Consider the following 23,902-nt stretch of genomic DNA (forward strand, 5'->3'; position numbering starts at 1 on the left):
ATTCGCCCAGCCCTCCTACCTAGTATGCCCAAGTTTAAATGTGGTGGATAAATTTGTTGACCTTACCTGTTCTTCCTTGGGGTAACTGTTTTGTGCATTTTTATGGAGCATGCTCAGGTGTCTATAACAGTTGTTTTAAAACTCTTCTATAATGGAGATAGGGACTGTACTGTAACTCGGTATTTATAATTTAAATAAGACATTTAGAATTCCAAAGTTGGTTTACATCACCAGAACATTTCATGTAGATCAAAGAACTTGATGACATTTCCTTAGGCTGCTTAAATTGTAGCCAAAGCTTTTGTATGTACGTTTGACAGTTACTTGGCTAAGGAGTACTTCACTTGCTCTTGAAAATAGTTGCTGTAGACTTACCTTTGATATAGTTAGAAATTCTGGCACTTAAAGTTTGGTCACATGACATAGCTTTTGCCAGTGTTGTAGTATGTACTGGGGTTTCTAGTATCTTCAGTTTCATTCTGGAAAGAGCCTGAGATATCTGAGCTGTCTGTTCAGGAACATGTCAGGGCTGTTAAATGTGGCATATAGAAATTGCCAAGTAGATTATATTTTTTAAAGCTGTTGGAGCATCTTTCAGCCTCAAGTATTGCTCTTTCATATTTAATGTTCTTCCTCCTCTGTTTCAGTGTGACTTTTCTACCAAGTGGAAAAGACTTGCTGAGTTAGAACCCTGGGTTCCAGTCTCTACTTGGGACCTTGCCGCTGAGGTGCAAGGGTCAGGCTATGTAGGACCCCCTCCCTTTTGCATTGTTGCATGGTTTGAACATCATTAACTTGGAACAAAAACACATTATAGAATATGGTTTTTAAGAAATAATTTTGTTTGGGGAAGAAAATTCAAATTGACAAATAAATAGCAGTTAAAATTTGAATTCTTCTGCAGTCGTGGTGCTTGCTGTCCATGCAAATCAGCATCCACCCAGGGTGCTCCTGTCTGACCTCGCCAGTGGGTTTGATAAGATCTTAGGAACCATGCCATCTCTTCTAGTTTCCTCTGAGTTGACTGGAAATAAAACTTGCCATCTGGACTGACACACTGTAGAGGAAAAGTATTTAATCCCATTTTGCATTAAAAAAAAAGTGAAGCAGAAAATATTTTATTTACCCAGATATTTTGTTAGTATCATCTGAGGAGGTGATTTCTGAGTAGCTGGATGATTATTTTTTGGTGCTGGGTTGCGGGAGCAGCACACAAAATTGGCCTCCTGTGCACTGTTAGCAGAAATTGTGAATTTGGAATCATTGTGGGTTTTTATTGTTGAGGTAAGGGGGAGTGTGATTGAGGGGGCAGGGATTGGAGCCATGTACAGGGTTGTTAGTAAACAAGACCCGGAGGCAGCCCTGGCCGAGGATGGTACAGAATGTCGCTTAGAGAACAAGAAAGTTTTGTGTGTCGTGGCAGGGGGAGGGCAGGGAGTTGGAGACCACACGTCCCCAGAGTCTCAGGGCTCTGAGAGCACCCAGGCTGCATCAGCCAGAACTATCCCTGCCCTGGTGACTGGGAGTTGCAGGCTGAAAGGCAGCTCCTCATTCTTCATGATTTAAGCATGAGTTATCTCATACTCATTTTACATTTTATTTGAAAAATTGCTATTTAGAATGCTAGGACTGTGTGTGGTTTAATGCCAGCTTGGCATTTACAGCTTGAGGCTGAAATTGATTGCCCTTCATAGTAAGGAAATTCTCTGGCCGTGTGGATACATTTTTATCAGATTTCGGTCAGAATGTCTAAGAGCAAGGGTCACTGGAGGTTTGTTCCTTAGAGAATGCCAGGAATGGTGGTAAAGTAGTCATTGTGTCGTGCTTTGCTGTGGTGTGAGATTTACAGGTTTCAAGGCACTTTTACCTGTGGCCTCTATGGGGGGAGGGTGGGCAGTTATTTCCATTTTATAGATGAGGAAATAGTCAAAGAGCATGTAAGTGAATTGTCCAGATCAGGTCGCAAGTTGATGACAGAGTTGGAACCAGAATTAATTCCAGAAACTCTTATTGGTTACAGGCCCTACCATGCATGATTGCCAGATCAGCTCTTCCCCTTCTGGGAGCTCACAGTTTAGTAAGGATGGACAGAGAGTACTGGGCGTGTGTCAGCATAGCGATATGAACAAAATACCAAGGGGTAGCTGCCGCAGGAATTCTTTAGTATGCATCACATAACATAAAGTTTTTAAAAATGTTAAGTTCACTGGGGGAGTTCCAAAAAATGCTTTCAGAAAGTAACATTTGATCTGGGTCTTAAAGGGTACATAGTCGTTAGAGGAGGGTAAGGAAGGCCTTCAAAGCTGGAGGAACAACTAGGCATATGAAAGAACATCCAGTAACAGCTTGGCCACATCACAGTGTGGGACTTGGAGTGGCAGGGTTCGAAGCTGGAAAGATAAATTGGAACCAGCTTGTACTATAAAAGCCCTTTCATGTCACGTGAAGAAATTTGGAGCTGACACTGGAGGATGTGGGGGAACCTTTGGCCTTTTAATCAAGGGAGTGACAGGATCAAATGTGTTTTTTTAGAACTCTTGTCAGCACTTGTGGAAGGTGGATTGGAATGAAGAAAGACAGGATGAAGGTAGCAAGACCAGTGAGGAGGCTCTAGTAACTGTCCAGGTGAGAGCTGAGGGCTTGAACTAGAGTTGTGGCCATTGTTTCATTCATTCAGGACCTTGACTACCTGCCACATGCCCAGCACTGGGTCTGTGGCAGCAGCAAAACCTGCCTTCCTGTGACCCCTCAGGAGGGAAGAGAGGTGTAATAGCACCACCCAGACACACTGGTGACCACAGATGGTGACACTTTGTGATGTCAGAGGCAAGAGAGCAGGCCTGAGAAAAGGAGAGAATCACAGAGGTCTACTTTATTTATTTATGAGACAGAGTCTTACTCTGTCACCCAGGCTGGAGTGCAGTGGCGCAATCTTGGCTCACTGCAGCCTTCACCTCCTGGGTTCAAGCTATTCTTGTGCCGCACCCACCCAAGTAGCTGGGACTACAGGCCACCACGCCTGACTAATTTTTGTAGTTTTAGTAGAGACGGGATTTCACCATGTTGGCCAGGCTGGTCTGGAACTCCTGGCTTCAAGTGATCCACCCACCTCAGCTTCCCAAAGTGTTGGAATTATAGGCAAGAGCCACCACGCCTGGCCAACACAGAGGTCTACTTTATACTGGGAGACAGAGGACATCTCGGAGGAAGTGGTGTGTTTTAAGCTGAGCCTCGTGTGAGAAGAAGGCCAACCAGGTAAGGATCTGGAGATGGAGCATTCCTGCAAAAGAAATAGCTGATGAGGGCCCTTGAGACCAAGGAAACTGAAAGAAGGACAGTTTACCTGGGGAAGGCGGCATGAAGTAAGGGCGTGAGAGTGGAGGGCCACATCACTTAGGGCCTGATCCAGATTTGTTTCTTAGCCTGAAGTATGGGATTCCTTAGAAGGGAGCAGGTACACAAGGCAGGCAGATTGGTGTTTTTGAAAGGTACCCTGGCTGCTTTTTGGAGACTGAATTGGAGAGATGTATTAATACATCAGGTTTCTGGGTGTCTCTTGCTGTGTTGGGTAAGACTGGGAAAGGAGCAGTTGTCAGGGAATGGAGGGGAAGATCAGAGGTTCTGGTCTGTACTTGCTAAGTTTGAGAGACCTGTAGATAGTGGGATGTATGGATCTGGAGCACTAAACTAGGGGTCACAATTTGGCATTTGTCAGCATAGAAACAGTAATCACGTCCTTGAGATTAGATGAAAGAGTCTTCGGAGAGATGATGGCGAGAACAAAGAAGGCCTGGGACTGAGGCCTGATTATACTCCAAGATTCTGGCCATCTCAGCTGCTGTTTTCAAAGGGGCACTTAACACACAGTTAATTACTACGACATTTACAACTTCACAGCCCAGAATGCTGAGGGCTCAGACACCAGCTCTGCCACTTTCTGCCTGCAGGATGATGAGGGTCTCACCTCTCTGCCTAGGTTGGAAAATGGGTGGGAACAGCACCCACCTGAGAGGTCTGTGATGAGGCTCAGATGAGTGAGTTCAGGCAGGGTGTTTGTGAAGGGCCTGAAGAGCCAGCCTTGGTGAGTGCTCAGCAACGTGGAGGTTGAGAGAAACTCAGAGGCCTCCTTTCCTGAGAGGGGTGGTGTAGGAAGGAAAGGCTTCCGTGGGAGGTGAGATACCAACAGTTTTGAAAGATAAATAATTTTCTAGGACAAGATGGTAGGAGCATGGCAACCCAGGCAGAGACTCAACATGTGTGAGGCCGAGGGTTGGCCCGCTGGTCACAGTTACAGCAATGTGGCCTTTCAGTCTTCCTCACCAGAGCCCCTCTCAGACCCACCTGTTACCACATGTGCACACACCTGTACGCACCAAATCCCCAGCATCAGTTACTCTGGCCTTTGCCTCCTTTCTGGTGCCTGGTACATGAAAATATAATAAATGTTGGGATGGACAGATGAATGGAATGGAATTATAAATTTCAGAAATCCACCTGAGATAAACATAGATGAAAAATTCCCATCTGGGAGCAAGTATATTTTAGAAGGTGATTTTCCCCGTCAGTTAAAAATTGTGTGCATTTAAAGTGCTTGTTGGTAGAAAAATTGGGAAATAGAGAAGTACAAAGAAGGTAAGAAAGCATCACCTCTAAACCGTGATGCTCACTGTTGACTTTCACAGTCCATGATGGTTTTCAATGAGGGGACACCAGAGGGCTCACGCCTTCCACCCCCACATCTGGCCCCTGATCAGGTCAGCCCAGTGAGCATGGGCAGGCCCTGCCCTCTTCCCGCTCCCCGGGACTGGCCCCTGTCACACTGGAGGTCCTTGCTGGTGCATCTGTTCAAGACCTGAAGGAAGTTGAATGCCCCGTCCTTTCTCGCCCCTCTCAGGAAATCCTCCCCAGCTCCCTGGAGTCTCTGCTCTCCCCAGTCTTCCAGAGTAGATTTGGGGTTTCTATTTGTAGCATTCTGTACGGAGGATGCCCTTGAAAATGTCTAATGGGCCATTATTGCAAGTATCTTGGCGCACAGTTCATCTGACGAGCTCCCAGATGGTGGAGTGTGTCGTCGTCATCAGAGCTGCCCACAGAGGAGAGTCACCCAGTCACATCCAGCCCGCTGTGGTGAAGCACCCCAGAGGGACGAGGAGTTTACTTTGTTAATGTTTTTGTGGAGTGTGTGTGTGTGTGTGTGTGTGTGTGTGTGTGTTGTGTTCACTCTGCCCTGTTCTGAAGTTTGCTTTTTGTAACTAGTGGTTATATATTTGGGGAGGAAGAATTACAAAGGGACAGTTCCTATATGGTGATGAATGCAACCTTGTTGTCTTTGTAAAAATCCTGATTTTGGAGTGTATTCACAGAATAGTAACTTTAAAGGATTTTCAAGTATGTGTTCATTGTTGGCTGAAATATAAAATGTTAAAGAACTTGGCATTTGGCTTCTTTCGTTACTGACACAATACCCTCTGCTGTTGCTCTTCTCCTCTCGCAGGCTGTGAGGCTGAGGCAGACACACTGGGTAGGCCTCATGTCTCCTTGTGGCATTTAGATCCAGTCTTACTGAAGGGATGCTGAAGAGGAGATGGCCCTGACTCCTGGGGTGTGGAGGGACACTGCTGCCAGCCCAGGCTGGGTGGCCCATCCTGCCAGCTGCAGGTGCCTCCCAGGCGTGGGGTAAAGCTGAGCAGTGTTCCGTCTATTCTGATACAAAGGAATGGTCTGCACATTTTGTTAGTTTTGTTTCTGTTGCTTTTCTAATCGAAGGAAGGAAATGAGCCCGTAATGATCTACTCCTTAAAGCTTGAACAGAGATAAAATGACATCCGATCCCCTCTTAATGTGGCTTTGAAATACCCTTTCCTAATACTTCCTGAGCCCTCTTCAAATGCCTTTACATCATCAGAGCCTTTAGTTGCCATTTTTGCTTGTGGTTGCATTACGGCTTTTCTAGCAGCTGCTGTGGTTTTTGAATTGTTTCAGTATTTTTGTTATAAATTTATATCTGCATTTTGAAATGCACATCCACTCACCCCCAAACTAATTTTTGTTTTTTGCTATCATATTGATAGTAATGAAAAAGAAAAAGAAGTGCCTTAGAAAGCGTCAGTGTGAGTTGCTTTCACAAAATGACACTTTGATGTGGTTATAGACTTATTTTTATTCTTGTTTCATTTTAACTAGTCTAGTGTGTTTAGAAATCTTGTCTGTTGATGGCATTTGGGATGGTAGTGTTTTCGTTGTTCGTGTGATTTTTCTTTGCATTCATATCTGAAGTGGCACGGTCTGTTTGCCTTGCAGAGCTGGAAGTATGGGGAGGGCCACGCTGAGCGTTTGGTGGAGACATGGAGCCTGTATCTCCACAGAGCACTGGCCCAGAGCAGGCGTCTTGATGTACACAGAAATGTGTCCATATTTTGTTTTACTTTTAAGGTTTATTTGTGTTTTGGGTTTTTTGTTTTTATGAAAGTGGTTATTAAGAATGGGCCTTGGAGCGTTTTGGAGTTGGACACCATTTAATGGAGAGCCCTGTGGCCAGGCCAGCTGCTTTGCCAGCACCTTTGTTACTTCCCCTGCCTTCCCTTCCTCTCCTTGCTGAGCACCTGCCCTGCCCATCACTCAGCGTACCCCTGCCCTGGAGGGGCTGCGACTGGGACTACTGCTCTCCTCCACTGCTTCCCACCAGAGCCTTCCTGCCTCTGCCTGTCTCTGTTCCCCAGCTCCTCCTTTCTGGCCCAGGGAGCAGGTTCCTCCCCTGTCCCCCTCTCCTGGATCTCACCTTCCTCCACCAGGCACCTGCCCTGCACCCTCCTCCCCTACGGTGTCCCTTTGCTCTCAGCACCTTCTCTGCCCAACCCTGCTTCCCTGTGCTCTCTCCTAAGGACCACCCCCTCCCTGCACACTCCATCCCTCTAGGGCTCAGCTTTCTCCAGTCTCAGAGGCCTGTCCTCTGAGGCTCTGGCCCCCATGGCAGCTCCTTCCTCTTCTGCCTGCTCTCCTCATGGCACTTCTGGGTTGTTTGCTTGGATTTTCCTTCTGCTTTCCTAGTTTTTGTCCTGTGCCCTTATGGAGGTGTGTTTTTGTTTGTTTGTCTGTTTGTTTGTTTTAGAGATGGAGTCTCACTCTGTCACCCAGGCTGGAGTGCAGTGGCGCTATCTTGGCTCACTGCAAACCTCCGCTTCCCGGGTTCCTGCCATTCTCCTGCCTCAGTCTCCCAAGTAGCTGGGACTACAGGTGCCCGCCACCACGCCTGGCTGATTTTTTGTATTTTTAGTAGAGACGGGGTTTCACCGTGTTAGCCAGGATGGTCTCGATCTCCTGATCTCGTGATCTGCCCCCGCCCTGGCCTCCCAAAGTACTGGGATTACACGTGTGAGCCACCGCGCCTGGCCTGTACGGAGGTTTTTTCCAGTTTCACATGCTCTTCTTCCGCTGCACCTGCTTCCTTGGAGATATTTGTTTGTTTGTTTGTTTGTTTGTTTGTTTGTTTATTTCAGAGACAGGGTCTCGTTCTGTCACCCAGGCTGGAGTACAGTGGTGTGATCATAACTCACTGCAGCCTTGACCTGGGCTCAGGTTATCCTCCTTGGAGATCTGAGGATGTTGCTCTTCGCAGCCAATTTCTGTGACATTTGTGGTCATATTTATTAGCCGCAGACCTTTCTAGCCGCATACTGGGCAAAACCCAGAGGTCTTTACACACCCCCGCTTTCCATCTTGCCCTCCACCCAGCCACATTCTGCCACACTGCCCCTGGTCAAGTTTAAGACCTCTTTGTCCATGGCATGGACAGTTGTCATAGCCTCCTAACTGGTTCCTCATCACCCCCACCCCACCTTGCATTCTGCACCTACTGCTGGGGGATTTCATGTTATTCTGCCACTTCCCTTTCTAGAAACTGTCTGTGCCTCCACCGTCTGCAGCAGCATCTCCAGTAGAAATACAGTGCCAGCCACGTGTGCAAATTTAAATTTTCTAATTATCACATTAAAAAAGTAAAACGAGGTGAAATTAATTTTAAGAAAATATTGTATCATATCTATATATCCAAAATATTATTTCAGTGTATAACCAGTATAAAAACTATAAATGAGGTCATTGACATTCTTTTTTTCATACCACATTTTTAGAACCCTGTGTATGTATGTTTACACTGACAGCACATTCCACTTGAGGCCAGTGCTGTGGGACTGGGCAGTGCAAGCGTCAGGGTCCCAGCCGAAGCCCTTTAGCTTTGGACTTCACAGCCACAGCCTGAGTCCCAGCTCACAACTCCAGACCAAATCCCCCTCCCTGCTCATGTGCTGCAGCCGAGACAGATGCCACACATGGCCTGGGACCCCACCCCCTTGGCCTGCTGCATTGGCTGAGCTTTTCCTTGGCGCGTGGCCCCGGTGCTCCTGCCACTCCTACCTCCCTGCCCACCCCCGAAACCCCATCCCTCCAGAGGGACCAGAGTTCTGCCTCGGGTATTTGTCAGCATCCTCAGCCAGATCAAGGCCCCATTGACACTGGAGAATTCAAGCTCAACAGGGAATTCCATTACTTAACATTGAGCACTGACTAAGGTTTTTTTTTTTTTTTTTTTTTTTTGAGATGGAGTCTCACTCTGTCACCCAGGCTGGAGCGCAGTGGCCGGATCTCAGCTCACTGCAAGCTCCGCCTCCTGGGTTTACGCCATTCTCCTGCCTCAGCCTCCCGAATAGCTGGGACTACGGGCGCCCGCCACCTCGCCCGGCTAGTTTTTTGTATTTTTTTAGTAGAGACGGGGTTTCACCATGTTAGCCAGGATGGTCTCGATCTCCTGACCTCGTGATCCGCCCGTCTCGGCCTCCCAAAGTGCTGGGATTACAGGCTTGAGCCACCGCGCCCGGCCTTAAGATTTTTTTTTTAACTAGACTTTTTCTGAAACAAAAATATATCTTATAGTGCAGAAACTAGACTGCATAGTTTTTATTCTTATATTAATTAAATGTTCTAGGTATTTCTTTTTCTTAATTTGAAAAACAGGAGAAAAATGCATTCTGTTCTCTTCCTCTTTTGTTAAACCCAATCCAAATAAGCCAGAGTCATGTGAGTTCAATGACTGTGCTTCCCACGCTGGCCTGGGGTCTGAGACAGGCTGATGCCCTGTTCGTGAGAACGCTTGAGAGTGGCCCTGCAGGCTGGTCTTCGGAGCCAGGTGATGTGTGTCTGTGGAACGGGAGACAGCGTGCTCGCTCTGGGGTCTGATGGGCCCATCTGTTCCCCTGGCACTGGTTCTGCTGTGTCTCTCCACCTCGGAGCCCTTGAAGTTGTTCTCTGTGGGGGTACACCTCCCCAAACATCCTGTCAGCCTGATATTTGCTTTCTGTCCTTCTGTCTTGCTCAGTTGTCCACCACCAGCAGAGGAAGAGGCCTTTCTTGGCCATCCTATTCAACATTGAAATCACTAAAGTCCCCTCCTCCCCAGCACTTTCTCTTCTCTCCCTGGTTGGTTTTTCTCCACAGCACTTATCATCATCAGATCACATACATTCCACTTGTCTTCTCTTCCCACTTGAGCCTCAATTTCATGAGGGAAAGATGCCTGTTTTAATTTATGTTGTATCAGTGCCTGGCATATGGTATGCACTCAATACTGGATGGATGGATGGATGGATGGGTGGGTGGATGGGACTTCGGCCAAGTTTCTTGACCTAAGTTTCTATTTTCTCATGGATAATATGGCAACAATCCCTACCTTCCTGTAGGGAGATAGGCACGATGGCATTTTCCATTTTCCATGCGAGGCAATTTGCTAACATCTGTAAAAATCATAAATGTATATATCTTTTGGCTCAGTTACTCCACTGGGAGTTTATCCTGTAGGTGCATACTCACACATGTGAAAAGTGCGTGTGTGCAAGGGCATTCATTGCTACATAGATGTCCATCAGAGAGACACTTCCACAGTAAACCACAGTTTATCCAAACAGTTGAATACTCCACAGCTTTAGAAAAGAGTGAGTATGCCATCTTTGTGCGCATACAGACTGATGTACAAATACACTAGGAGGCTGGGCATGGTGGCTCACGCCTTTAATCCCAGCACTTTGAGAAGCCAAGGCAGGAGGATTGCTTTGCTCCCGAAGCCAGGAGTTTGCCACCAGCCTGGACGACATAGCAACACCCTGTATTTACAAAAAAAAAAAAAATTTTTAATCAGCCGGGTGTAGTGACACTCACCTGTAGCACCAGCTACTCAGGAGGCTGAGATGGGAGGATTGCTTCAACCTGGGAGGTCAAGGCTGCAGTGAGCTGTGATTACACCACTGCACTCCAGCCTCGGTGACAGAGCGAGACCCTGTCTCAAAAAAAAAAAAAAAGATATGGAATGAGAATGAGAAAGCAGAGGTAAGACAGTGCATAGTATGCTTCCTTTGGTGTGAAAAAGAAGATTGGATAAATGCGTATTCATATTTGCCTTGTACACGCACAAAGACACTGGAGAGAGATGAGAAGCTAGTACAGTGACTCAGGACAGAGGGTCTGGAATGGAGGAGAAGAATGTGAGTGAGGCTTTCTACTGTATACTTTTATGTGAATTATTAGTGTATCACCTATTCACACAAAAAACGTATCTTGCAAAGTCATTTTGAGGCTTAGAGAGCTTGGGTGTAAGCCTCTGCCAGTGGCTGGCACCCACAGTAGACACCGATTGGAAGTGAAGGCCAGCACCGCCGCTGTTGCTGCCCACAGACATTGATGTCTGCCTGCCACTCACCCTGATATTGCTGAGACACAGGGCGCCCCCAGAGAAGCACACATTTTCCCTGCCGTCAGGCACATGATTGACAGAGAAAACCAGTGGGTAAGGCAAGTGAGAAACCCTTACCACAAAGTAGGTGGATCCAAGGTCCCTTTTTTGGTCTGCGGTTGCTTAAACTGGTGTGCTCAGTCCGCCATTGCCAGTGTGTAACAGTAATGTTTAATTAGGCCCCCAGAGGAGGACTGAAGTAAATTGGCACAGGATGTTATCTGTAAGTTACATCCACATGTCTACTTAGGGTAGTCTCAGTGCACCCTTTTTTTTTTTTTTTGAGACGGAGTCTGACTTTGTTGCCCAGGCTGGAATGCAATGACACGATCTTGGCTCACTGCATGCAACCACTGCCTCCCGGGTTCAAGTGATTCTCCTGCCTCAGCCTCCAGAGCAACTGAGATTACAGTTGTGCACGACCACGCCCAGCTAATTTTTGTATTTTTAGTAGAGACAGGGTTTCACCATGTTGGCCAGGCTGGTCTCGAACTCCAGACCTAAAGTGATCCACCCTCCTCGGCCTCCCAAAGTGCTGGGATTATAGGCGTGAGCCACCATGCCCGGCCACAGTGCAACTTTTTAATACAGGAGTGAAGGTTTTTAATGTGTTTTGTTATTGCAGTAACATTTATTTTTAATGGTGCTATAACTGTTCATACCTCACCATTGCAAAGCAATACTGTTTTTACTTGATAATATTCATTTTTGAGTTCTCATGCAGTTTTTTGTTGCTTTTTTTAAGGCCCAGAATAAAATTTACTCCTAACCATGCTGCTAGAAGTTTTTATGTCCTTAAATTTCTCCACACATGGTAAATAGAGTAACAATGAAGTGATCCTAGAAAAACTGGGATTTGATTTGGTTCTGGTGAAATGTAAGGTGTAGGAATTGGGAGCCACTGTACCAAAATCAGGACAGCAGTCTGGCTCCCCAGGCCTGAGTTAGCTGGTGTAGGCCTGCCTGACAAGGCCAGTGATGGAGTGAGCTGTGGACACCCTTAGGCCCTGGGTGATCAGGTACAGTAGTGTTTGTGGAATCAAGAGTGCTGGGGTAGCCTGGGCCCGGTGGGCACAGCAAGGTCTGGCAGAGCTGTGATGGGGGAGTGGAGGCCTCTTAACCCACCGTTCACCATCACCATCATCCTTGCACCTCCCTCTACCACCAAACAAAAGCCCTGCTCTGGCCATGTACATTCTCTCTCTAACCCCTTGCTGAAAAAGTTGCACAAAGGTCTAATGGAAATCCTGCCAGAGCAGCGCTAGGTTTTTAGGTTGTTGGCATTAGTGCAGGTCACGTGCTGTTTATAGGTAGGTCACCAGACAGGAGGGTAAAGAGGTGGGGGATGAAAATATCGGCTGTGTCCCCAAGGCTGGCTTGCAATGTGCCTATTAATTTAAGAGGGCCTGCCATGCCATTTTACAGCAGTAAGCAGGGACACCTGCTGCTGAGTCACCTTTGCCCAACGCATGGTTCCCAGCCCTGGGCCCGCATGCTGTGTGGCGTTCAAGCCTCCATTCTTCCTGCCTGGGGTCATTTGTTAGCAACCTGCCTTCTAGGGTCTCATGTTCATGCAGTGAGCTTGCATGGCTCATTAATTTCTTTTCCAGCCGTTCTTTTAAAAATCAGGTCGTCTTACTTTTGTAATTCTCTGTAAAGATGTAGCACACATGGCCTCAAAGCCACCTAGGCACAAGTCGGCATGCTTCTTGGCAGATTGTGCCCCTGTGTGCCCAGTACCCCTCTGGGACTTGAGCCAGGAACTCCCCGCCTGTTGGGTGAAGTGGTGGTGTTCAACTTACCTGGGGCTGCTGGGCTTCTAAAGGGACACTGTGACTGGGGAGATGGTGCAGTAGAGAGCATTTGGCAGTAGGAGTTTCTAGGTAGAACTTGGGAGTCTTGGAACTTCTGGATGCGTTCTGGTGATGTGATTTTGCGCTCAGACGGTCTGGAAAGGGACCGTCCCTGTGGAAGCTGTTGCACTGGCAGTCCCCATCGCAGGATTGGTTGGCAAGCAGGGAAAGAGACTTGTGCCTTTGGTGGGGTGGGTTGGATATTTTTACCCTTTGTTATTTGGGTTTTAAAGGCAAGACTACTGACATATGCCTGTTAAAGAAACATGTCGGTCAGGGGTCCAAAGTTAGCATGGAGCAGAGTGATGGCGATGAGACACACGCTCCCGAATGAATCGTCAGTGTACTCTCTCAACGCCAGCAGAGAGGCTTTCGAGGAGGTGCTTATGGAGATGCACATGGGGTGGTGCGTGGGAGTGAGGTGGCCTCGGTGGGCCCAGGCTCTGTTTTGGAGTTGTGTGTGCTGCCAGCCGTGGGCTGCGGATTTCACTCCCCACCCTCAAGCCGCCAGAGCAGAGGGGCAGATGGAGCCAGCCCATGACTTACAGTGACAGTAAATGCAGAGAAACCCGTTAGGGTGACACAGAACTCTCCTGGCTGTGAAGACTCAGAGACTTTACCTGCGGGTCATCACAGAGGGGATGCCACATGTAGATGCAGTGACCCCCAGATCCCCCAGATTCAGACACTCCTACTGTTAAGGAAGAAAGATCCCAGCAGGGCTGTTCCCTCTGCAGTGAATCCTGGGCCTGGCATAGCGTCTGACACTTTGTGGCCCCTCTGCAAATATTTGTTGGCTGCCTGACTCCCTCAGCCTAACACCGATTTTAGAAAGTAATTCTAAATTACTCCAAAAAGGCCAAAATGCTCCTTGCTGGCTTGGCTGACTGCAGGGTAAAATGTGGAGGCCTGGATGGACTTGCCCCTCCTACCGGAAAGCACACACGTGTTCTTGCTGCAAAAGTAGACCTTGGAGACTTCCCCATTGTGCTAACTTGTTCTCCTTTGTCTTCACAGAGACTAATAGACAAGTCACGAGTTACCTGTGTCAAATGGGTTCCCGGTTCGGAAAGCCTTTTCCTAGTAGCCCACTCGAGTGGGAACATGTACTTATATAATGTGGAGCACACTTGTGGCACCACAGCCCCCCACTACCAGCTTCTGAAGCAGGGAGAGAGCTTTGCCGTGCACACTTGCAAGAGCAAATCCACGAGGAACCCTCTCCTTAAGTGGACGGTGGGCGAGGGGGCCCTCAACGAGTTTGCTTTCTCCCCAGATGGCAAGTTCTTAGCGTGCGTGAGCCAGGATGGGTTTCTGCGGGTGTTCAACTTTGACTCAGTGGAGCTGCACGGTACGATGAAAAGCTACTTTGGGGGCTTGCTGTGTGTGTGCTGGAGCCCGGATGGCAAGTACATCGTGACAGGTGGTGAGGACGACTTGGTGACAGTCTGGTCCTTTGTAGACTGCCGAGTAATAGCCAGAGGCCATGGGCACAAGTCCTGGGTCAGTGTCGTAGCATTTGACCCTTATACCACTAGCGTAGAAGAAGGTGACCCTATGGAGTTTAGTGGCAGCGACGAGGACTTCCAAGACCTTCTTCATTTTGGCAGAGATCGAGCAAATAGTACACAGTCCCGGCTCTCCAAACGGAACTCTACAGACAGCCGCCCCGTAAGTGTCACGTATCGGTTTGGTTCCGTGGGCCAGGACACACAGCTCTGTTTATGGGACCTCACAGAAGATATCCTTTTCCCTCACCAACCCCTCTCAAGAGCAAGGACACACACAAATGTCATGAATGCCACGAGTCCTCCTGCTGGAAGCAATGGGAACAGTGTTACAACCCCCGGGAACTCTGTGCCACCTCCTCTGCCACGGTCCAACAGCCTTCCACATTCAGCAGTCTCAAATGCTGGCAGCAAAAGCAGTGTCATGGACGGGGCCATTGCTTCTGGGGTCAGCAAATTTGCAACACTTTCACTGCATGACCGGAAGGAGAGGCACCACGAGAAAGATCACAAGCGAAATCATAGCATGGGACACATTTCTAGCAAGAGCAGCGACAAACTGAATCTAGTTACCAAAACCAAAACGGACCCTGCTAAAACTCTGGGAACGCCCCTGTGTCCTCGAATGGAAGACGTTCCCTTGTTAGAGCCGCTGATATGTAAAAAGATAGCACATGAAAGACTGACTGTACTAATATTTCTTGAAGACTGTATAGTCACTGCTTGTCAGGAGGGATTTATTTGCACATGGGGAAGGCCTGGTAAAGTGGTAAGTTTTAATCCTTAATGCTGCACCAGATCTAGAACTTGAATAGGTAGTGACTTTTTTTTTTCCCGTGGGAGGGGTGGGGTGTACAATGAATGTGAATGACACTTCTTATTCTTAATGTAAATCTAAATGCATCAGAGCCATAATTTTGGATACTGCATGCCATGTAATTCTGAATCATTTGATAATTTACCTTAGAGCATTTAAAAAAATATAATCAAACTAATTGCCAGCCAAGTCAGTCATCCTCCTGGGAGTATATAGAGTCCCAAGGTTAGTGCTCCTGTATTAGACTATTTCAATTTTAGGAAAATCATGACCGTGTGGGGAAACAATGACTTTAAAATGCTGAAATTAAAATTTATGCTTTAACTGGAATATTTTTGCTTAACTACTCAATTAGAATATTGTACACCTGATCAGTGTGTGTTCAGCACAGATGGCCATGAATTGTCATTTATAGTCCAATTTTTTATCTTAATCATAAAATGTTTAGCAATCTATGAAATTTAACTTTAGGAACAAAAAGTTTCGCAGGGTTGATTGATATTATTTTTACATTGTTCTGGCAATCCACAGAAAGAGAAGAGCCTTAATTTTTAAAACCCATTTTAGTCATTTTATGACAATTAAAGTTGTTTAATAAACATCTTTTTTCAAAGAAGCAGTTTGTAGCACTTTGATTGAGATTCTGTGCATAAAATACCCACCTCACTCAGAGCCCGGACAGTTCGTAGGAGCTGCGGGCTGAGGACGCCAACAGCGTTGCAGAAGTGCCTCTTGCCACATAAGCGAAGACCTTTTATGTCAGATGCACTTTGCTTGTGTGTTTTCCCAACAAGGGAAAAGGAATTTTTTGGTTTTTTGCTGGGGGGAGGTGCGGTGGGGGAGGGGGATTGGGTCAGAAAGGCACGTGACTCCTCCGCTCTGTGAGACCCCCAGGGCTTCTGACGTCTCCCTTACATGGCCCTTGTTTGGACTTAGTCCCCCCACCCCCCGGAGGAAGCGCAAGTGCAGATTTCCCCTTTCCTTGTTCTTGGATGGCAGCTGTGGTTCCGGGATTACTCTTGGGATGCCGTCGCTGGCCATGTGCTTAGGCTTCGTCCTCAGTGGCTCCCACCCCAGCGCCTCAGCCCGAGGCCTGGTGGCCTGTGGCTTCCTCGGCAGTGGAGGCTCTGCTGCCGCCTTGGAGATCGCAGCCTTTCACCCTCACTCTCTGCTGCTGCACAGGGAGCTGCTTTTCAAATGCCGGTTTTCACAGTGGGTGAGATGGCCCCTTGGACTGTATGTTCCGTGTCAAGATGGTGGTTATCTTCCTTGTTAACTCATTTTGCACATTGAGGTTTTTCTGGTTTGCACACCTTTGTAATTAAATAGAGAGAACGATCAGTGATACTGGTTTGCGTAGTGAATATGATTCTGCAAAGCGAAGACCTGGTGGCTCTTCTTTCTCTGCCATGGAAAGACCCGGGTAGCTGGAGCAGCAGCTCCCTGTGCTCTTAGTGCAGCCCTCCCAGGAAAGCCGGGCCAGGTCCCCAGGCCTGCTTCCCATCAGCAAACCTGTCACAGTGGAGCCATCCACCCTGTGCCCATCGTGGGCCTTAACGCAGTGGTTTCTGTTCAGTGCGATGGCATGGCAGCATGCTGCCACCTGGGAACCACAGCAGCCTTCAGGTGCATCTCGCCTGTCTGTGCCTTTCACATCCCTGAGCACCACTTCTAGGAATGTTCGCATCCTCTCTACCTGTGGAATACAGGCCTTTGTTCCTAAAGGTGAACTGATCTAAGGTAGCCATGACAGCCATCCCTGTGGACAGCTTCCGCTTTGGAGGCCAGATTGGGTCATGTGGAGAGATTAGTAATGAACCCTCCATGTGCAATTTTATGCACCTACATAGTTGTAAACATTCAGTTTCAAATGCTTCTGAGGCATTGAGTATGCAGTTTCAAAATTCAGGACTTAGTATTTGGCCTAAATAGAGTGGCTGATCCCAGGTAAGTAGCATTTATGGTGACATTATGGCGACCTTGCGGTTCTGAAGGTGTGTCCCACGGCCAGGGAAGCCGTGGGGGTGTGGCCCGAGGCACCAGCGTGACCGACTGGGCACTCTGATTTCTCCCCGCTCTTTATCATTCTCAGTCGCAGTGGCTGGGATGAAAGAGGGATTACAGGGGTACACTGACTGACAGGTGACTTAGGAGTCGTTTGCTGATAGGAACCAGGGGTGGGAGAGGCAAGAGGAGGAGGTTATGTTTCCTTTAAAAACAACTCTGAAATGTGCTATCTAGTATGGAGGCCTGTGTGTGTGTCTGTCTCCCACCTCCAGTTTTAAACACTATGATACTGTCAGTTTGGGATTTGGGGCTTGATCACAATCTTTTTCTTCCAGTTTTTGCCAAGGAGTGTACTGTCCTTAATGTCTGTCTGGTACCTTGTCTGGGGCCCCTTCATTGTGTCTCCGTGGGTCTCCAGTGGGTTCAGAGCCCACTGGAGAGCACTGTGCCAGCCTAGGGAGGGGCTGCCTTTGACTGCATGTCCCGACCCCTGGCTCAGCCCAGGCTGGCCCAGGCCCTGCAGGGTGACATCACTCTGCATCCACTCTGCCCCTCTGACTGCTGCCCCTTTCTTTGACAGCCGGCAGAGCACTTCTGCAGGCAGGAGGACAGGATGCAAGGTGTTCTCCAAGACCAGAACTAAAGGTGCCCGACAGCTTGAGAAGAGGGCACTGGAGAGAGGCGGGGAAGCGCCCTCCTCCTCGGCTGTGCTTCGGAGTAATGGCTCCCGCAGACCTGGGGAGGGCCGGGGAGGGGTGGCACCGGTGGTTCCTCATATCAGGTGTGTAAGGTACAACGCGTGCTGCTAACCCTAAGAGAAATTTGGGGAAAATATTTGTATTTTTCTCACCAAACTTTGAGCTTCCTCATTGAAATTTTTCAGTTTTTCAGCCTAAACATTATTATGAGCAAGAATATCTTTTCTAACCTAATCTCTGGAATAAAACACAGCATTTGGCAAGAAGAGGCTGTTAACTACTCAGTCAGCATCACTGTTCCAGCGTGTACCACAGAGATGAAAAGCTCGGATGAAAGTCAGGTGCGTGCTGTGTGGCCGGAGAATCCCACTCCCACCCGGCAAGGGGGTGAGCTGGGCCCTGGGCGCTGTCAGACGCCTTCTGAAGGGGCCAGGCCAGGGCCAGGGGAGCCTCTACTTACCTAACTACTCGGGTTGGCCTTTTTCACCAGAATTCAAGAAGCCAGGTTTGTGCCGTGACTGATGGGGCAGGCGTCCAAACACCGCCGGCAGTCCTGGAGCCTTTCTCTGAGGCTTTTTTCGTATTCAGAAGGGGAAATAAAATTCCCCCAGAGGCCTGGAGAAGGGAGCCTTTGGAAAAGCTTGCCTTCTTTTAAAAGCAAATTCATGTGCAGGAGTAGACACTTTACAAATAACCAATAACCTTGGGGTCGAAATTTGCTTAAATCCTGGTAAAGGATCTCATTTCTCTTTTGTGCTGATTGAACCTTCCAGCAATTTGGAAGTGTTCTCCTGTGAACCCTTAACTGCGGACTGAGGGCAAATGCCTTAAAAATGGAGGCGTGGAGAATCAGAAAGGAGCTATCACAATGATTCTTGTCTTAAAGGCATTCGGGAATTCTGAGGAAGAATTGCAGTGACAGGATGGGATTTTTTGGGTGAGGACACCCTCCGGTCGGGGCCCAGGGCTCTCCACTGGCTGACTTCACCCCCAGGGCCCTGGCATGTGGCCAGGCAGCCGTTTCTCCCCATTCCCTCCACTTCCTGGGGTTCATTTTAAATATTAAAGAAATTGTGAAGTATGAAATCAGTGCTGATGTTGCCTGAGTACAAGGTCCTCATCACCTCTTGCCTGGGAGGGAGACATTTCCTTTCTTTGCTGAGTGAGCTCAAAGTGTGAGAAGGAGAAAGCCTAGGGGTTGCGGGCGGCTGGAGAAGGGATCCACGGAAACCCAAGCGCCACCTCATGCCTGTGTGACTGCCCAAGGAAGAACTGGAAGCAGTTCACCTGTGGATTTTCTGGGAAAGGATTCATGGAACACAGCGTCTGGCGTCCAGCTCTGTGGGTGAGGGCTTGGCGGGGGATCCAGCGGCCCTGCCCTGCCTCCAGCGCCGCTGGATGGGGGAGGGATTGGCCTCTGACTCTGGGGTTGCACCATGACGGTCGGTGTGCCCTCGGCTGAGGGTTCCCTCCTTAGCAGTGAAGAACCTCCACGTGAGTGGGTAGGGGTCGGGTGACCTGGAGACACCGCCTCCAGTCTGGTCTGGGTGACAAAGGTGAAGGTTGATAGTCTGCCGCCCTGGCGGCAACCTGCAGGCCTCCTTGTCTGGAGCACGCCCTTCGCCACGGGCTGATTGGGACTGTCCTGTGTTGCTTTAAGTTAACAAGGTGTGCACACCACAGTGACCCCAAGTGATGTCCCAGAGGGAGGAGACATGAGTCTGGCAGAAGTGAAGTCTGTGGCTTTATATTTAAAAGCACTCTATTCAGCTGTTACCTTTGAAACTCAGAGCCTAGTTACAAACTAAGAACGTGCCCTCCAGAAGAGGGAAACTGTGTCACTGATGTTTTTTAATTCGTTTCTGCATCTGTTACATGAACTTTGTGTCATAAATTACTACCCCTTCATTTGAAAGTGTCAAAGAAAAATTTCCTGCATTTTTATCATTTCTGTATACTTGAGTTTATTAAAGATTGTTATGTTAGGCGACACTGTATAAAATTGTATGGGTATTTTGAGTGAAAATCAAAAGTAAAATTCACATGTATTTCCTTTTTTATATTTTCATCTAATTTCTTGACAAGTTGAATAAATTTCATAAAGAGCCTTCCTAACATGAAATATTGGTAAATTAAATTCTTAACTGTTGCAATAATTAATGAAGCTTTAATATCAGTATTGTTATTTTATAATTTTAAGGAAATCATGTTTCTGTTTCACGGCTTTGTTTTTTGGCTGTTCCCTTGTCACTGTCACAGCTAACGAGACTTACTACATTTCCTACATACTTGATATTCTGAAGTACTGTGGGGCTGTCCTCTGTATATTGACATTAAATAAACGTGTGTGAGTGAACTGTACATGTAGGTAGTTTTCGGTAGTCATTTTCACATCTAAGCTTTAAAAATCCCAGTGAACCAAAACAAGAAAAGTTTTTAAATGTTGTAAAATTAAGGGCCTTGTTAATGTTCATAGAACAGCCAGCCACCGGAATTGCTCCCTCTTACTGAAGCTGACTGTTTCTCATAGTTGGCAGCGTACTCGATGAAATGTTCTGCGTCCTAGAACCCATTTTATGTGGTCCTCGTCTGTGCCAACTCCAGTCCGGGAGAAGGACTGTTGATTGGCGTTTTGGCTGAGCTGTGTAGAGGCTTCTGTTTAGTGAGAATGCGGACGTTCTGAAGTCTTCTTGGGCCATGAGCTGGCTTTGGTGACATGGACTCACGATCCCGGATGCTGGACATCCGACATTCTGTCCAGCCACGCAGCCGGCAGCTGGGAGAGTGGAGGAGGTAGCGGCCGGTAAGCTGCTGTGTTTTATTTTGCTATAAGTTCTGGGATACATGTGCTGACCGTGCAGGTTTGTCACATAGGTATGCATGTGCCAAGTTGGTTTGCTGCACCCATCCACCCGTCATCTAGGTTTTAAGCCCCGCGTGCATGAGGTGTGTGTCCTAATGCTCTCCCTCCCCTCACCCCCAGGTAGGCTGCTTTCCGTAGGAGCTCTTTTCCTGGCTAGAAGTTCATTGTTTTCCTTCTCCTCATCTTGAAGAGTGTTTGCTGAAGGCTTTGTGCTGGCGTGAGGTGGTCCTGCTGTAGACACCAGGCCCATCGTCGGTGCAGTTAGCTTCCTACACAGGGCAGTGGGCGACGTTCCATTTGGGATGAGAAGAACTCATGATTTACATTGTCTTACTATGAAATACTGTCCCTCACTCTTGACAGACTATGTAGCTGATCTGAGCTGCGCCCTGGCACCTGCAGGCCTAGCCCCCCTGCCTGAGGTGTGACAAGTGAGGGCGAGCTGGCCTGAGACACAACCCTTCATCAGGCCCTTGTGCTCCCATTTAATTGTCACGTCCCTGCTGTGTCATGAGACATCCAGGTCCCGCTCAGCTGCCTCTCCATGGTGGCAGCCGGCTGAGTCCTGTGCTCTGCCTCTAGCACGTTCATCGGGTGGGAACTCCCAGAAGCTTCCTGTGGTGCTGTCTCTGGAGTGCTAGCTCGGCAGAGCCTCCAGTGCTGACCTGTCTGCACTTTTTGTCTTGAGTCTGGGCTGCCAAAGCAGAGGCAACATTCAGACCTGCAGCTCTCAAAAGCGGCCTCCTGGGGCCTGCCGACTGCCACAAGAACGCTCCAGGGCTCTGTTCCTAGCGCCGAACAGGGTGTTTTTGTTGGTGTTTTTTGAGACAGGGTCTCACTCTGTTGCCGAGGCTGGAGTGCAGTAGCATGAACATGGCTCACTGAAGCCTTGACCTCCTGGGCTCAATGATCCTCCCATCTCAGCCTCTTAACTGGGACTATAAGCACACACCACCAAACTCAGCTAATTTTTGTATTTTTATTTCCGTAGGTATAGGGTCTTGCCATGTTGCCCCGGCTAGCACCGAGTAGATTTTAAACCCTAAAGACTATTAAGTTGACAGCAAGTTTTTGTTTTGTTTTGTTTGGTTTTGTTTTTAAGAAAACCATGACATTTTGGTCTTTTAAAAATAGCTAGTTTGTACCTTCCAAAAAATAAAAATAGCTGGTTCTCAGCTGGGCGGGATGGCTCACACCTGTAATCCCAGCACTTTGGGAGACCGAGGTGGGTGGATCACCTGAGCCCAGGAGTTTGAGACCAGCCCAGCCATCATGGCAAAACCCCGTCTGTACTAAAAATACAAAAATTAGTGGGGCCTGGTGGCATGCACCTGTAGTCCCAGCTACTTGGGAGGCTGAGGCACCATGAGAATCACTTGAACCCAGGAGGTAGAGCTTGCAGTGAGTTGAGATGGCGCCACTGCACTCCAGCCTGGGCGACAGAGCAAGACTCTGTCTTAAAGAAAAAATAGCCATTTCTCCATGTGTGGCTGCTTGTCAGAATTAATGGATTCTGAGCTCAGGGGTCTCTGGAGATGAACAGACCACCTAGAGGCTCTCAGCTCCCCACCACCCCTTCCAGGGTCAGTGGCCTCCAAAACCAGCCTCCCCTTTTAGGTGGGGGGGCAGCATGAGCAAAATCCTCCTTTAAGTTAAGCTAGAAAGGCTTTAGGGAGACTAAGTGGGGTCCCTTTTTCCTGCCCCACACAGCAGAGAGGATTGCAGGGCCAAGTGGGTCCCAGGAGCAGGAGGGCCTCCAGTGACAGCCTGGGCCTGTGCTGGTCTCCGTCAGTGACCGGGATCACGATGAAGGCCCCGACTTGCACACGTTCTCTCTGATGCTTTTCTTCCACCTTCAGATCACAGCGGAGCCCTTAAATGGTTGTGTCCTTCATTTGCGTGGTCTTTCCCCAGATGTCTGAAGAGCACAATCCTTTTCTCTGGGCGGCTTTTCTCATTAGAGGCCAGGTTGAGTGGCATCCAGCGGAAGTGTGGCCCCTCACTGTGACCTGTCAGTGGACAGGTTAAAGCTGGCAGAGGTACGTGATCCACTGCCCAGCTACAACTGAGGTCCCAGGCCAGACTGCACGGCAAGTCTGGGGCCGAGATGGGTCCCGGCGTCCCTGGGCTGTGCCAAGGGTCCCCAGCTCTGTGGCTCACGTGCCGCTTGTGTGATCTAGAGACTGGCTTCGCATGCCGTGGATAAACCATGGCTGCTTTCTCCACGTTTGCTTTGGTTCCTTACTGTTGTGGTCTGTGGAATGAGAATGGTGGGAGTCTTGCAGGTGAGCAGTTAAGGAGTGTGTTCCGAGCTGGAAGTCCTAGTTCTGAGAGCAGGCTAGCCTGGTCATAGTTCTCATGGTTCCTGCACCGTCTCTAAAAAGGTATTGCTTTGCAAATAACATTTAACTCATGTTCTCCCCAGGAGCACCTGCCACAGAGGCCAGCATTGGAGCCTCAGGGGCTACGTGCAGGGCCAAGGCTGGCCTTCTCCCTCTGGGAGATGCCAGTGGAGGTGACCTCCACAGCACCCCGGCCAGCTGGCACCAAGCTCCCGGATGTTGTGGCTGTGTAGAAGCAGATTCTGTCTTGTGGCACTTTGTCCACAGTCTCAGGAGAGAAGTGCTGGTCTGCCTGCCTGCCTGCAATAAAACGGGTCCCAGGGCCTATCTGCGTGTCACTTTTGTTTGGGTTGGAAAGGGTGACCTTGGGAGTTGAATGACCAGAGAGGGTTTTGAGCAGTCCCAGGTGGATGAGGGATGAGCTGGCGCCCAGCCCACACACTCATTCACATCCCACATTTGTCTCCTTGAGGTTCTGTCTTCTCTGACATTCCCAGGCCAGGGGTCGTGGGCGTCGGAAGGGGAAGCTCTCCCAGAACCCAGAGCCAGGAGACCGTCCTGGGCCTGACAGAGCTTCAGGACATGTCCTTTCTCCGATGTGGCCTGTGGCCCTCACAGTCCTGTCTTGTTGTCAGAATCTGCAGTCTGAGCAGCACCTACAGGGGCAGGAACGTGGCCCTGCTTATTATAAATTGTTTTGAACCAAAATATTTTTCCTATATATTCTGGTGCGACAAAGCATAATTCTCTTAACTCAGTATTATAAATTAGAATCAAACCCAAACCAAGAGCTGGAGTATTTTTTATTCAGTAAATTTTGAACTGAAATCTCTAGCAGGAATAAAACAGTGACTCTGCGGAGAGCGGAGCAGCTGACTAAGTATTAGAGCCAAGGCTTGCCCCGTTCCTCTCACAGCGTGGGGGCTGATGGGACGCCATGCAGATTCTCCCTGGGGAACTCCTTTGCCTGATGGCAACTGGTAAAGCCTGGAGCTGCCAGCTGTCCTGCTTCCGGTGCACAGACCAGCGGCTCTGCA

The 23,902-nt window shown here is 48.6% G+C and overlaps 1 protein-coding gene across 25 annotated transcripts in view; it reads left to right on the forward strand.

Moving 5' to 3' along the window:
- Nucleotides 1-23,902, forward strand: part of WDR20 (WD repeat domain 20) — an 89,832-nt gene that overhangs the window by 61,093 nt on the left and 4,837 nt on the right. For 11 of the 25 annotated variants that reach the window (XM_010353625.2, XM_010353626.2, XM_010353627.2 and 8 more), the window contains one exon: nucleotides 13,648-14,907. The exons of 4 other annotated variants lie outside the window; for them this stretch is intronic. In XM_010353625.2, the coding sequence (XP_010351927.1) occupies nucleotides 13,648-14,907 (1,260 nt within the window). Of the gene's footprint in view, nucleotides 1-2,532; nucleotides 2,626-13,647; nucleotides 14,908-17,542; nucleotides 20,017-23,902 lie in introns of those variants that run through there. 10 more of the 25 variants (XM_030930160.1, XM_030930161.1, XM_030930163.1 and 7 more) reach the window with 5 other exon arrangements.

This window comes from Rhinopithecus roxellana, chromosome 5, assembly GCF_007565055.1.
Source record: "Rhinopithecus roxellana isolate Shanxi Qingling chromosome 5, ASM756505v1, whole genome shotgun sequence".
In the NCBI taxonomy this organism is placed as follows: Eukaryota; Metazoa; Chordata; class Mammalia; order Primates; family Cercopithecidae; genus Rhinopithecus; species Rhinopithecus roxellana.